At 43.8% G+C, this 15,971-nt stretch overlaps 1 protein-coding gene across 4 annotated transcripts in view; it reads right to left on the bottom strand.

Annotated features, from left to right (window-relative positions):
- CD36 (CD36 molecule) overlaps positions 1-15,971 on the bottom strand; it is a 131,201-nt gene that overhangs the window by 35,784 nt on the left and 79,446 nt on the right. For 3 of the 4 annotated variants that reach the window (XM_033958736.1, XM_033958735.1, XM_033958737.1), the window contains 2 exons: positions 14,978-15,051; positions 5,506-5,560 (listed from right to left, as the gene is read on the bottom strand). In XM_033958736.1, coding sequence (XP_033814627.1) covers positions 5,506-5,560; positions 14,978-15,051 — 129 coding nt within the window. The remainder of the gene's footprint in view (positions 1-5,505; positions 5,561-14,977; positions 15,052-15,971) is intronic. The other variant, XM_033958738.1, reaches the window with a different exon arrangement.

Genomic DNA, 15,971 nt, shown 5'->3' with positions numbered 1-15,971 from the left:
CGGTTCAGCGGATGGCCACCAGGATGGTCTCGGGGCTAAAGGGTCTCCCGTACGAAGAAAGACTGAGCAAATTGCAGCTCTACACTCTCGAAGAGCGTAGGGCGAGGGGAGGCATGATTGAGACATTTAAGTACATCACAGGACGGATCGAGGTAGAAGATGATATCTTTCTTCTCAAGGGACCCTCGACCACAAGAGGACATCCGCTCAAACTCAGGGGAGGGAAGTTTCGTGGAGACGCCAGGAAGTACTTCTTCACGGAGAGAGTGATTGTGCATTGGAACAAGCTTCCAGTGCAGGTGGTCGAGGCACACAGCATCCCAGACTTCAAGAACAAATGGGATACCTATGTGGGATCCCTACGAGGGTCATGCCAAGGGATAGGGTCACTAGGGTATGGACTTGAATAAGCGGGTCAGTAGAGTGACAGTATAATTACAATTATACTTAGGGGGTCAGTAGACTTAAGAGGGTGGGTAAATAGTGTGGGCAGACTTGATGGGCTGTAGCCCTTATCTGCCGTCAACTTTCTATGTTTCTATGTTTCTATTTTTTGGGCCAGCAATAATTTAACTGGTTAAATCAATATTCAGTGCAGGCCAGTTAAGTTATAATAGACAAAGACAGGAAAAAGGATTCAAATGAAGAAAATAAGAATTGGCATTAGCACTGGCAAGTTAGATGCAAAGCATTCATAAAGAAAGCAAAAAAAGAATATGAAGAGAAACTTGCCAAAGAGGCAAAAAAAACCTGTGAGAGAATCCATGGGACCATTGGATGATCAAGGAGTAGAAGGAGCACCCAGGGAGAATAAGGCCATAGTGGAGAAAATGAATGAATTCTTTGTGGAAGAAGTAAGAGATCTACCTGAAATGGAAATGGTTTTCAAGGGTGATGTTATGGAGAAACTGAAAGAAATTTCAGTGAATCTGGAAGACACACAGCCAAATCAATAAATTAAAGAGTAATAAATCACCTGGACTGGATGGTATACATCTCAGAGTGCTGAAAGAACCCAGACATGAATTTGCTGATCTGCTGTTCGTGATCTGTAACCTGTCACTAAAAATATCCTTACTACCTGAGGACTGGAGGGTGGCCAATGTTACGCCAATTTTTAAAAAGAGTTCCAGGGAAGATCTGGAAAATTATAGACCGGTAAACCTGACTTCAGTGCCGGGCAAAATAGTGGAAATAATTGTAAAAAAAAATAAAATTATGGATCACATAGACAAACATGATTTAATGGGACAGAGTCAGCCAAGTGAGGTCTTATCTCACCAATTTGCTTGAAGTGCTTGACAAAGTTCCTCATGAGAGGCTCCTTTTTTTTTTTTTTTTTTTTTTTCATCTTTATTCCTTTTTATTTCTTTCAACAAGTGTACAATATTATTACAAGTAATTCACATCACTCACTTGACATTCTTAAGCAATATTATTACACATGTTTTAATTCCCTCCACCCACCTCCCATCCCCTCCCCTATCAACAAAATATTTTATCCAAACATATACATATTTAGACTCTCCCTCCCCCCCATTTTTACAAATTATCCCCTAAGGAAAAAGAATAACCCTTAATCATTACAATATTCAATTAATGGCCTCCACACCTCCTTAAACCTTTTAAAATATCCCCTCTGTACGGCAAGAAATCTTTCCATCTTATATAAATGACAAACTGAGTTCCACCAAAAACTACAATTCAATCTAGAACAGTCTTTCCAATTAGTCGTTATTTGTTGAATTCCCACTCCAGTAAGAATCATCAATAATTTGTTGTTTGCTGCAGATATTTGACTTTTGGCCCTCATACACATTCCAAAAATCACTGTGTCGTAGGATAATGCTACATGATTTTCCATCAATATATTAACTTGATCCCATATTGATATCCAAAATGCCTGAATACATGGACAATAAAATAAAAGATGGTCTAAAGTTCCAATTTCAATTTTACAATGCCAGCATCTATTAGACTTAGAGCAATCTAATTTTTGTAATCTAGTAGGGGTCCAGAATGCTCTATGCAACAAAAAGAACCATGTTTGCCTAATAGATGCCGACATCGTACCTTTAATTCTCCAAGACCAAATACGTGGCCATTGAGATGCATTAATTTGATGCTTAATCTCAATGCTCCAAATATCTCTTAATCCATTTTTTGGTTTCTTATTCAAATAATTAGATATCATTTTATACCACTTTGCGGCCTGGTGTCCCAGAAAATCTGCCTGGAAACATAAGAATTCTAAGCTGTAATGATCATTTAAAGATTTCCATTCAGGGAACCCCACCGGCATCGCCGCTATCACCACCCCCCTGAGCCCCCACTACTGCTGCATCTGTTGCTGCCCCGCTCCCCATGCTGCGCACCCAGGCCGGGGAGGAGGCGGTAGCGGCAACAGCAACAACATTGGATTCCGGGAGCAGCGGCTGCCTTCCCCGCCTCCCTCGCCAGCTGACTGCCGAGATTGAGGAGCCGCCACCACGAAAAACTTTGTGAGGCCGTTGTAACGCTGGTAACAGGAGAGCAGGATGTCCAGCCTGGGGCCCGCCATGCGCATTCCTGCGGCCACGGAACTACTGATCATGGAAGCACGCAGATAGGAATGCGCATGCGCGAGTTAGCCTTTTATTATATAGGACTAGTCTTTAAGCCCGTTACATTAACGGGTGCTAGAAAGCAGCCCCCTTTCCCTCTCCCCCTCCAGTTCCTCCCTGTCTCTCCGTAGCCCCCCTTCTGTCTTCCCCCCCTAAGCAAAATGATCTGCCTCCCAGCACACCCCTCCCCCCCGAAGCAGCTCCCTTTCCCTCTACCCTGCCAATTCCTCCCTGACAGTGTCTCCGTGGTCCCCCTTCTGTCTCCCCTCCCAAGCAAAGCTGTCTGCCTCCCAGCACACCCCTCCCCCCCAAAGCAGACCCCTTTCCCTCTACCCCTCCAATTCCTCCCTGACTGTCTCTCCGTGGTCCCCCATTTTTTATCCCCCCCAAGCAAAGCTATCTACCTCCCAGCACACCCCTCCCCCAAAGCAGACCCCTTTCCCTCTGGCCCTCCAGTTCCTCCCTGACTGTGTCTCCGTGGCCCCCCCTTCTGTCTCCCCCCCAAGCAAAGCTGTCTGCCTCCAAGCACAGCCCTTCCCCAAAGCAGGCCCCTTTCCCTCTCCAGCTCCATTTCCTCCCTGTCTCTCCGTGGCCCCCCCTTCTGTCTCCCCCCCAAGCAAAGCTGTGTGCCTCCAAGCACACCCTTACCCCAAAGCAGGCCCCTTTCCCTCTTCCTTCTTCCCAGTTCCTCCCTGTCTCTTCGTGGCCCACGCGATTTTCTCAAACCTCTTGCCTCCAGTAGCCGCTGCAGCACTGTAAACACGTTGCTTCGCGGCCTCTACTGCCCCGATTTGCTCTTCCATGTCCCTGATGACGTCATCAGAGAAACGGAAGAGCAAATGAAGGCAGTAGAGGCCGCGAAGCAGCGTGTTTACAGTGCTGCGTCGGCTGCTGGAGGCAAGAGTTTTGTCGACCGCGGGTAGAGAAGGGAAGGGGGTGGCGGCGGCGGCAAAGGACTAAGGTAGCCGGCCAGACCGCGAGAAGGGTAGGCTGAGAGGAACCCGGGACCGTGGCAGAGGCTCGTTGCACAGTGTAAATACAATTGCTCAGTGTGAGGCTTCCTTCGCTCTTCCGGGTCTGCATTCCGACTCCTCAACGCGCCAGCCTGAGCCGGACATAGGCGGTTGAGGGTGGAAGGTTGTGGTCGGAGTTGCTAGGCTGCAGTGGATGTGTGAGTTGCGAGTGTGGGGCCTGCAGCGGCGCGAGGTGGAGACGGAGAGCAGGCTGTGGTGACGTTGTAGGCGCGCATGCGCACTCGTATTTTCGGGACATCTCAGGGAACACGTTTTTTTTAGTGCGCATGCGCGTCTACCATTTTATTATATTAGATTACATTGGTAGAGTAGTCGGATATGCAATAAGTATATCAGAGAACAACAAGGCAGGGAGGAGTCAGAGAAATTTGTCAAAGAGATAGGTTTTGATTGATTTCCTGAAGGCTTTGTAGGAGGGTGCGTTAGAAATGAGGGTGGTTAGACATTTGTTCCATTTGCCGGTTTGGAATGACAGTGTTCTATCAAGGAATCTCTTGTAGATACAGCCCTTCAGGGAGGGGAAAGCAAATAGGTAGGTATTACGTGAAGAAAGATTAGTTCAAATTCCTGGAGGAAAGTACATAGTCTGTTAGTGAGACAGACATGGGGGAAGCCACTACTTGCCCTGGATCGGTAGCAAGGAATGTTGAGTTACTCTTTAGGATTCCGAAATGTTGCTACTATTTGGGTTTCTGCCAGATACTGTGACCCAGGAGACTGGGTTAGATTGGACCATTGGTCGGACCCAGTAAGGCTGTTCTTATGTTTTTATGGTGGCTTAATTTAACCAGTCAGCCCTGAATATTGCCAGTTATTGTGCAATAGAGCCAGTTAGCTTTTCAGCAGAGATAACTGGTTCTATGATGAACACGTTGAACGCTATTCAGCCTGTCTGTGGACATTTCTGGCTAGTTGAATACAGAGGGGATTGTGTTTTACACAGGAAAGGTGAGTGCAAGATGGAACTACCTGGTGATTCCAGGGGTGTCCAATGTCGGTCCTCGAGGGCCGCAGTCCAGTCGGGTTTTCAGGATTTCCCCAATGAATATGCATTGAAAGCAGTGCATGCAAATAGATCTCATGCAGATTCATTGGGGAAATCCTGAAAACCCGACTGGACTGCGGCCCTCGAGGACCGACATTGGACACCCCTGGTGTATGCTCTTCTAACCATGAAGGTTGAGTACAACAGCTGATATCCTTGTCAGTAGGGACACAATAACTGAACAAACTGGTCTTTTCCATAATCACCTCCTCCTTGTAAATTCTAGGGTTGATATTCAAAAGGATTTATCACGTGGCTCTGATAAATGCAGTTGAGAAAGATTCAGTGGCACCATCCAGAGAGTTCTGCTGAATATTCCACAGCACTATCCAGGGCTAGACTGGAGGAGCAGTGCATTTCCACGATGTTTTCTTACCTTTGCTGGTGGGAGATGCCCAATCCCTACCAGCAGACGAGATCTACCACTAGCACTCTACAGATCTGTTGCCCAAACTGCCCCAGCGGCCTCCTTCCCAGCTGCCTATGTCTGCACTTTTTGCACTTGCTCAGTTCGCAGACATCAGTGGCTGGAAAGGAGGCCTCTGATTTCTTCCTTCTGGGGCAGTCTCATCTGCTGGTGGAATTGGGCATCCCTGCCAGCCATTTGATATGTGCTCCAGTTGTGGAGGGGGCCTGAGCCAAAAGTGTTGAGACTGCAAGCCCCCAGTGACCCCCCCAGGCCTACCACTGAATATCTTCCACTAAATATCTGGATTTTTTTTCTCACTGCAACTGCTACTATCAAAAAGTAAACATCAGCCAAGGTATCTGTGTTAGAATATTAGTAATGAATAGATTCAAAACCAAATAAAAAGCTACTAACCTCATTAAGCCAAACAACAGGGAACACTAAGGTGTCCTTCAATTTGGAGAAAACCCTGCAAAGAATAAAATGAATAATTAGTTTTGCATCATTTCTTCATTGTGATGTTCGGAATACTGATATTCATAACTAATGGGAAGGATTGATGGAAAGTTGAAAACTTAAGGTTTGGATTGGATTGAATTTATTCCTTTTGACATACCACTGTTGACAGAAAGTATTAAGCAGTATTCAAAATACAAACAATTCCATAGCAAGGCCCAGGTAGAGAGGATTTAAGATGGCCGCGAGAAACTGAGTGTGGGAGAGACGCTTACAGAATTCGTCAGTTACCTTTCCTTCTTGACAAATCCGATGCCGAAGCGGAGGGGGAAAAGCGCATCTGGAGCCTCGATGTGCTCAGAGACACCCCCCTCCCCCCGCCGCAAGTGACTTTGGATGAATTCCTAAGGCGTTTCTGTCAGGAGCCGACACAGTCAGGGAATCGCCCGCTAAAGCTGCGGGCCAGGAGTGAGGCAGCCGCGAGTCTCCTTGGACTGGAATCGACACTGAGCCCTGATGCCAGAACTTCACCCCCTCAACCACAGAGTGCAAGCTTGTCGCGGGATAGCAGTCAGTCCAAAGAGGCAGACTCTATATCCCGAGAGGCTGAATCAAGCGAAGCACTGGAGAACACTCCTGTGGTTAAGATAACGAGGGATCATGAAAGACAAGACCTACATGGGGAAAAGACGCCGGGAACAGTACAAGCTGGATTAATGACTGCAAGTATATTTTCATTGCCTAAACCTACCAATGTTACCCTAGACTCTTTATGGGATTTAGTAATCGCGCTTGGACAGACTTTGTCACCGCAAATAAAAGATTTAGAAAATAAACTGTGTGAACAAAGGGAGGAATTAAATAGATTTAAACAGGACATAACGGTGTTAAAAACTAACATCGAAAAAGTTGAGAAAGAGTTATTGGATGTAAAGGAAGTGCAAATGACTCTAATTAGAGATAATCTCAACTTAAGAAGAAAGATGGAAATATTGGAAAATAACAACTGAATAAATAATCTTAGAATATTGAACTTTCCAAAGGTACCTTTACTTTCGGCTAAAGCAGTCTTAAAGAAATATTTCATGGAAGTACTCAATGTTCCAGAAGATAATTTTCCTCCCTTTTCAAAAATTTACTATCTTCCTACAAAAACCTTAGAGGAACAACCTCAGGTAGAGGGCGAACAAATGGACTTAACCACGATCCTGGAGACTTCAATGAAGGAGGTAGCTAGGCCAGCTACCTTATTAGTTATAGTTGCCCTGCTACCTGATAAGAATTGGATTCTAAAGTTATACTTTAAAAATAGACACAAAGAATTTTTGGGACAGAGAGTCCAAATATTTCCTGATGTGACAAAAGAAACCGAGAAGCGCAGAAAACAGTTCTTGCTTCTTAAACCTGGAGTTACTGCGATAGGTACTTTATTCTTATTACGATACCCATGTAAATGCATAGTAAAGTATAAATCTTCTAATTATGTATTCTTTGAACCTGTACAGTTAACGGGGTTTCTCTCCATGAAACGTCTTGAAGGAGAGATAGTAACAACTTAAGTTAGTTAATTGCCCCTGTGAACCACTTTCAGTTAGCTGCCTTATTGATAAAATTGATATATATTTTATTTTTTTTACTTTCACTCAGATTACCATCTTGGATCCTCTATATGGGACTTTAAAATTGATTAAGCAGAAGAATTATTTTCATATTATTATTTTAGTTTCTTCATTGTGTATTAGTTGGTTGTCTTGATCATACACTGTATAAGAAATTATTCTTGATAATTTGTTTAATAAAATGATAAATAATTTTATTAAAAAATACAAACAATTTAAAACACAACGTACTAATACTATACAATACAACATATCTTAAATAAGTCATAAACAAATACCATGACAAAATAACAGGGTTAATCAGCAAAATCAATTCAAATCACAACCTGCTAAATCAGATCGAGTTACTAATATAATCACTGGTCATGACAGTTCAATCGAAAATACTGTTGAAACAATATGGATTTAATCACCTTCAGAAAAGCTGAATAAAAAAGACCACTGTAAAAATTGTCCAGCAATGAGTTCCCAAGGGCATGACCAGAACATGAGAAAGCGCTGTTCCTTCCTGAGGAAAGTTTAATCGCTTGAAGACCTAGTAATTGAAAATGATCTTTCTGCGAGGAACGCAAAATACCTGATGGTGAGTTATCTGAACAATCTGTTGAAGAGTTATTCCGGCTGACCTAAATTCCAAGCTTTAAACAGCAAACAAAGCGATTTAAATAGTTTAACTCATGCTGTTTCTTATTTTTTTTTTAAAAAGCAACGTGATTAAAAAATGAGAAGGAAATCAAGAAAATGTTGTTACGGCCCTGGGATCCATTGTGTGGAAATTTACTACTATTTGGGTTTTATCCAGGTACTTGTGAGCTGGATTAGCCACTGTTGGAAGAAAAAATAGCCGACAAGGTAAAATGGGAATGGGGAGGGGGGTGGACAAGACATTTTATAGACATGTTAGTGATAGGAGGAAGTGCAAAAGTAGCTAGCTAAAATGAAGGTAGACAAAGCAATGGGGTCGGATGGTGTACATCCGAGGGTGCTGAAGGAACTTAGGGAAGTTCTAGTAGCTCCGCTGACTGACCTTTTCAATGAATCTCTAGAGTCAGGAGTGGTACCGGAGAACTGGCGAACGGCGGATATGATCCCTCTCCACAAAAGTGGAAGTAAGGAAGAAGTAGGGAATTACAGGCCAGTAAGTTTGACTTCTGTGGTAATCAAATTAATGGAAACACTTTTAAAACAGAGAATGGTCAAGTTTCTGAAATCCTGTGGATTACAGGACTGGAGGCAACATGGATTCACTAGAGTTAGGTCTTGTCAGACAAATTTGATCAATTTCTTTGACAGGGTGACCAGAGAATTGGATAGAGAATGTGCACTAGATGTTGTGTATTTAGATTTTAGCAAAGCCTTTGACAGTGTTCCATACAGACCTCTAATAAATAAACTGAGTGCCCTCGGGATGGGTCCCAAAGTGAAGGGCTGGGTCAAGAACTAGTTGAGTGAAAGATGACAGAGGGTAGTAATCAATGAAGATCGATCTGAGAAAAGGGATGTTACCAGTGGTGTGCCTCAATGTTCTGTTCTTAGGCCTGTTCTTTTTAACATTTTTATAAACGATATTGCTGAAGGGTTGTCGAGTAAGATTTGCCTCTTTACAGATGATAAGAAAATCCACAATAGAGTAGACACGCTGGATGGTGTGAATAACTTGAAGAAAAACCTGGCGCAGCTTGAAGAATGATCTGAAATTTGGCAGCTAAAATTTAATGCTAAGAACTGCAAGGTCATGCATTTGGACTGCAAAAATCTGAGGGAACAGTACAGATTAGGGAGTGAAGAGCTTATGTGCACAACAGAAGAGCAGGACTTGGGTGTGATTGTATATGATGATCTTAAGGTGGCCAAACAGGTTGAAAAGGTGACGTCAAAAGATAGAAGGATGCTAGGTTGTTTAGGGAGAAGTATGGGTAGTAGGAAATAGGAGATATTGATGCCCCTGTATAAGACTGTGGTGAGACCTCATTTAGAATATTGTGTACAATTCTGGAGGCCACACCTTCAAAAAGATATTAAAAGGATGGAGTCGGTCCAGAGGAAGGCTATTAATATGGTATGTGGTCTTCATCATAAGGCATATGGGGACAGACTTAAAGATCTCAATCTGTATACTTTGGAGGAAAGGCGGGAGAGAGGAGATATGATAGAGACGTTTAAATACCTACGTAATGTAAATGCGCATGAGTCGAGTCTCTTTCATTTGAAAGGAAACTCTTCAATGAGAGGGCATAGGATGAAGTTAAGAGGTGATAGGCTCTGGAGTAATCTAAGGAAATACTTTTTACAGAAAGGGTGGTAGATGAATGGAACTGTCTCTCAGAAGAAGTGGTGGAGACAGACTGTGTCTGAATTCAAAAGGGCCTGAGATAGGCGCTTGGGATCTTTCGGAGAAAGAAAGAGATAATGGTTACTGCGGATGGGCAGACTAGATGGGCCATTTGGTCTTTATCTGCCATCATGTTTCTATGTTTCTAGCATTGTGAGACTCAAAGGTGAAGAGGAAGAATTTGTAGAAGCTGATAAAGATGAATCTAAATTGCTTAACAAATATTTCTGTTCTGTATTCACATCTGAAACGCCAAGAGTAGGACTACAGAAGACAAATGCAAATAGAGACAGAGGTGTGGTAGACCCTGAACGATATTCAGAGGACTGTGTTCATGAGGATCTAGCTAAACTGAAGGTAGAAAAAAGCGATAGGGACTGTGGTGCTCTGGACCAATTTTGTTTTAGCACCCCTTGCCACACCCCTACCTCGCTGAACATAAAACTACAGTGGAACATCTGAGCACATCCCTCAGCAGTGGATTTTAACCTTAGTACTTACTGCAGCTAAATTTGGGTATAATTTAATATGTTTTTGACCAACTTTTGACGGGATCCACCCAAGGGTTCTGAAGGAACTAAGACAAGAAATAGCGGGCACAATCCAGCATGTTTGCAACCTATCCTTGAAAACTGGTGAGATACCAGAGGACTGGAAATTGGCGAATGTCACACCTATCTTCAAGAAGGAATCGAGGGGTGACCCCGGGAACTACAGGCCGGTGAACCTGACTTCAATTATAGGGAAGATGGTGGAAGCTATGATCAAGGACGGCATTTGCGAGCACATCGAGAGGAATGGCCTACTGAGAACAAGCCAGCACGGATTCTGTAAGGGAAGGTCGTGCCTAACGAACCTTCTGTACTTCTTTGAGGGAATAAGCAGTCGGTTGGACAATGGGGAACCCATAGACATCATTTACCTCGATTTTCAAAAGGCTTTCGACAAGGTGCCACATGAAAGGCTGCTTAGGAAGCTGTGGAACCACGGAGTGGGAGGGGATGTGCACAGATGGATCAAGCACTGGTTGTCGGGTAGACTGCAGAGGGTCGAAGTGAAGGGCCAATATTCTGACTGGCGGGGAGTCACAAGCGGTGTGCCACAGGGATCGGTGCTGGGGCCGTTACTCTTCAACATATTTATCAATGACCTGGAAAAGGAGGCAAAGTGCGAGGTTATAAAATTTGCAGACGATACCAAACTGTGCGGCAGAGTTAGGTCCAGGGAGGAGTGTGAGGACCTGCAAAGGGACCTGGACAAGCTGGAAGACTGGGCAAACAAATGGCAAATGCGCTTTAACGTGGAAAAATGCAAGGTCATGCATATAGGGAAAAAGAACCCGTTGTTCAACTACAAATTGGGGGGGGCATTGTTGGGAGACAGCAGATTTGAGAGAGACTTGGGTGTGCTGGTGGATGCATCACTGAAGCCATCTGCACAGTGCGCAGCAGCCTTGAAAAAAGCCAACAGGATGCTGGGCATCATAAAGAGGGGCATAACAACCAGGATGCGGGAAGTCATCATGCCATTGTATCGAGCGATGGTGCGTCCACATCTGGAATACTGCGTTCAGTATTGGTCGCCGCACCTCAAGAAGGACATGGCGGTACTTGAGAGAGTCCAAAGGAGAGCAACGAAACTGGTAAAAGGGCTGGAACACTGCCCATATGCCGAGAGGTTGGATAGGCTGGGGCTCTTCTCTCTGGAAAAAAGGAGGCTCAGGGGAGATATGATAGAGACCTTCAAGATCATGAGGGGCATAGAGAGGGTGGATAGGGACAGATTCTTCAGACTGAAGGGGACAACAAGTACGAGGGGGCATTCGGAGAAACTGAAGGGAGATAGGTTCAAAACAAATGCAAGGAAGTTTTTTTTCACCCAAAGGGTCGTGGACACTTGGAATGCGCTACCGGAGGAAGTGATCAGGCAGAGTACGGTACAGGGATTCAAACAGGGATTGGACGGATTCCTGAGGGATAAAGGGATCGTGGGATACTGAGGGAGGAGCTGGGATGTAACACAAGTATAGAAAGCTAACCAGGTAATAAGTATAGAAACCCAACAGGTCGTGCATGTGCAAGACCGGAGGGTTAGGACTTCGATGGGAAGATAGGACTTCAATGAGAAACCAAGGTGGCAAGGAAGCCCCTTCTGGTGATTCAGACAGGTCGTGACCTGTTTGGGCCGCCGCGGGAGCGGACTGCCGGGCAGGATGGACCTATGGTCGACCCGGCGGAGGCACTGCTTATGTTCTTATGTTCTTATGTTTTGGAGGCCCAAATCTCCTTCCTCAACTCAGGATAGTTCACTTACCTAAGGAAGAAGGTTTTGGCCTCTGAGATCTAGTCAAAGAATGTATTTGGTCCAATAAAAAGGTAATCTTTTATTTTCTCTTCATATGGACTAACAAAGCTTCCAGATTATTTCACACTAATTAAAAAAAAAAAAAAAACCTAAAAAAAAAAAAACACTTTCCTACCTTTGTTGTATGGCCATTTAATATTTTGTAATTGGGTAGAGGTTACTATTTTCCTATCTTCTCTTAGCTCTTTCCGGGCTCTCATATCCATTTTTCTGCCTCCTAATGTCTTCTTCATCTTTTCCATTATATCTGTTTCCAACATTGATATTCCCTATTCAGCTTTATTCTCTTTTACTCTCTTTCCACTCAGATATCATTCATTCTTAGTATCCAGCCTCCAATCTTTTTTTTATTGGCTTCCATCTCTTTCCTTCACTGAGGACCTTCCATTGTTCTTCTCTTATTTCTTAATCTTTCACTAACTCTTCCCTCTTTCCCCGTCATGCAGCATATCTTTTTCAGGTTACTCTCTCCTCCCCAGCCATGCAGCATCTTCTGCCTGGTCTCTGTCTCTTTTCTCTCATCCATGCAGCATATCATCTGTGTTTCTCTTCCCTCTTCCCACTCAGGCAGCATCTTCTCTCTCTCTCTCACCCTCTCCCATACAGAATATCCTGTCTTTCTCCATTTTCCATGTAGGATCTCCTTTCTTTCTTTCTCTCTCCCCCCTGCCTGTTATTTAGGATTTCCTCTCTCCATAGGAGCCAAATTGTAAAAATTATTGGGAGTACAAAACCTTATGGAAATCACCTATTCCTGGATACAATCAAGGAGTTTCTTCAATATTGGGGTGCTCAAGCACCCATAGCACTGATGCCTATGCCTCACTCTACCCGTTTCCCGCTCCAACCACCCAGGACCTCTTCTCTCTCTCTCTCTCTCTCTCTCTCTGTTAAAGGGGAATATGATTGAGGTCTACAAAATCCTGAGTGAGGTAGAACAGGTAAGAGTGAATCGATTTTTTACCATTTCAAAAAGTACAATAACCAGGGGATGCTCAATGAAATTACATGGAAATGCTTTTAAAATAAACAGGAGGAAATATTTTTCACTCAAAGAAGAGGATGTAATAACAGCAGTTAATATAGCTAGGTTTAAAAAAGGTTTAGACAAGTTTCTGTAGGAAAAGTCCACAGTCAGCTATTGAGAGAGACAAGGGGGAAGCCATTGCTTGCCCTGGATTGTTACCATGGAATGTTACTATAATTTGAGTTTCTGCCAGGTACTTAAGACCTGAATTGGCCACTGTTGGAAACAGGATACAGGGCTAGATGGACCATTGGTTTGACCCAGTATGACTATTCTTGTAACTGTCTTAAGAACATAAGATCTGCCTTACTGGGACAGACTGCAGGTCCATGAAGCCCCGTATCCTGTCTCCAACAGTTATCTGGCAAGATCCCAAAGTGTAAAACAGGTTCCATGCTGCTTATGATCCTACTGGGGAAAAGGACTGCTGACTGCAGGCAGTACAGGTAGTGAGTGCTATTCCACTTTCCACTATTTATCCGAGGATAATAAACCCACCCAGGACTTGTTCTCAATCTGATCACTACATAGGAAACCACAGCCCTCAAGAGAGCTTAAGTCATGGAGGAGAGAGAGAGAGACTAAACTATTGCCTGCAGACACAAACATCTGTGAGAAGTAGACATATAATTTCTCTCAATATTTTCCTTGGTCTTCTTTTGTGCACTGGAACTGCCCACTAAAGGCTGTTCTTAAAGCATCCATGTAAAGTTTCAGCTCACCAAGGAAGAACCCTTCAAAGTTTGTGTGAAAAAGAAAGTTAGGAGTAGACATATAAATTCAGCCACAAGTACTTTTTAATATGTCCCTACCTCAGTCCCAGTACACCGGGGGGGGGGGGGGGGGCTCTACATAAGACATAAAAAAGATACAAATATTTGGCTGGCAAGTTTTCCTACAAGTTAACATGAGTTTAAGTCTGAAATTAGAACTAAGTTCCTTATTATTTTACATTAATCTTTAGCTAAATCTACTCACATTAGGCAGCTAAATTTAGAAGCCTAGTGAAAGTGATCTCATAAAATTAGAAACTCAGTCTTACATGCTGTCTAGGGGACAATTTAGCCTGCAAACTCTCAGAGTTAAGATCCCAAACCTTCTTAAAATCATCCCAAGAGAACTTATTCAGAAATGAAGATTTTATAATTATGTGATGTTTTACCATTATTTTAAAACTAGTCTTTAAGCCCGTTACATTAACGGGTGTCTGTCGTCTTTCTTTCTTTCTGTCTTTCTGTCTCTCTCCTCTGCTGTCCACCACCACCCTTGACTGCTCCTCCTGCCCAGCAGTAGCCCTTCTCCCTTCCTTTTACCTCCCCACTGTCCAGCAGAACTCCTTCCCTGCTCCCCCTGTCCAGCGGCAGCCCTTCTCCCTTCCTTTTACCTCCCCCATGTCCAGCAGAACTCCTTCCCTGCTCCCCCTGTCCAGCAGCAGCCCTTCTCCCTTCCTTTTACCTCCCCACTGTCCAGCAGCACCCCTTCCCTGCTCCCCCTGTCCAGCAGCAGCCCTTCTCCCTTCCTTTTACCTCCCCCGTGTCCAGAAGAACTCCTTCCCTGCTCCCCTTGTCCAGCAGTAGCCCTTCTCCCTTCCTTTTTAGCTCCCCCCGTCCAGCATCTGCTATGCCATGCAGCCTCGGGCCTTTTGCTAGGCCGGACCGACTCACAATATCGAAGCGAGCCGGCCTAGTAAATGTTCCACGTCTGCTTGAAAAGACCATGGCTGCTGCCGCTGCTGTTCCGGGAGTGAGAAAAAGAGGCGTCCCAGCAGCAGGAAGTCAGCCAGCGTCGGAGATGGAAGAAGAGGCATCCCGGCAGCCTGGAGGAAATTGTGGAAAGCACCACACGTGCTGCATACTGTAGTACTTTACCATGTCTCTGCTATGGAGCTATGGATCACGGAGGCAGGGATCACGGCGTGCCAACTGCGCATGTGCGGTAAGGGTTTATTATTATTGATACTTTTATAGAATTATTTATTTATTAACAATCTTGTATCCTATTTAAAACCAAAGTGGGTTACAATCATTTAAGTTCTTTCAATAGTCAAAACCTAATCAAAGCTTTAAGAAAAATTCATAGATAACTTACTCAATTTTATCTGTTGGTTTAAACATAAGATTGATTTGAATCCTTTTGGCAGCTCTCAGGGTAAAACCTGTGATCTAAAAACATAGTTATTGTTGCTTTCCTGTAGAAACAGCTTTTTCTAAAGTAATTCTTACATATTATAGCCTGTAAATAAAAACCATTGCAGAATGTGAGGGATGGATTATAATAAACTTTTCTTAAAGACTGCCTTAATTCTTCTCTAGATCCTACGGTCACTCTTATAGCTGTTGACTCATTTCTGTAATTCTCTAACCTAATTACGTACTTAAGAAATCATTCCTTTTTTAAATTGAACTTTTTTGGGTACTTTCAGTTCAGTTTACAAATATTAACTCAGCACATTTTGCAAAACAAAATAAACATACATTTTTACATTAGAACTAATCTTGCAAGTCAGCATAAAAATATAGCAAATGATAATGACAGAAGGAGAAATCAGAACATTACTAAAATAACAGGGCCTAGCAATAAACTTTTCAACCAAAGCTAAACAAGAAAAACGTTGTTGGCATGTAATTAATTTCCATTCCAGATAGGGACTCATAAATGGTAATAATGGTACTGTTCAATGTTGGGGGCAGGGGGGAAGGATACATGTAACTGCCCTAAAATTGTGGACTTTTAGAATGGTTGATGGTCTACATCAAAAGGCGTACGGGGACAGACTTAAAGATCTCAATCTGTACAATATACTTTGGAGGAAAGGCAGTAGAAGAGAGATATGATACAGATATTCTGTGGCTTAGTAAGGGGGGGGGGGGCGGTCAGCCCCGGGTCCAATATTGGTGGGAGTGCTAGCATCCATCCTCCTCTCTGCCCCAATCTGCTGCTTGTGCCAGCATTGGCTGTCCCTCTTACATCACTTCTGGGTCCCACCCCTAGGAAGTGATGTCAGAGGGAAAGCTGACACTGATGCAGGCCCCATGTTGGTGATGCTGCTCACACCGGGAAAGTTAAAGGGGTGAAAGGAAAG

The sequence above is a fragment of the Geotrypetes seraphini genome, chromosome 9 (genome assembly GCF_902459505.1).
Source record: "Geotrypetes seraphini chromosome 9, aGeoSer1.1, whole genome shotgun sequence".
NCBI classification, from domain to species: Eukaryota; Metazoa; Chordata; class Amphibia; order Gymnophiona; family Dermophiidae; genus Geotrypetes; species Geotrypetes seraphini.
Note: the sequence above shows the minus strand (reverse complement) of the source record. Positions and strands in the feature narration are given on the sequence as shown.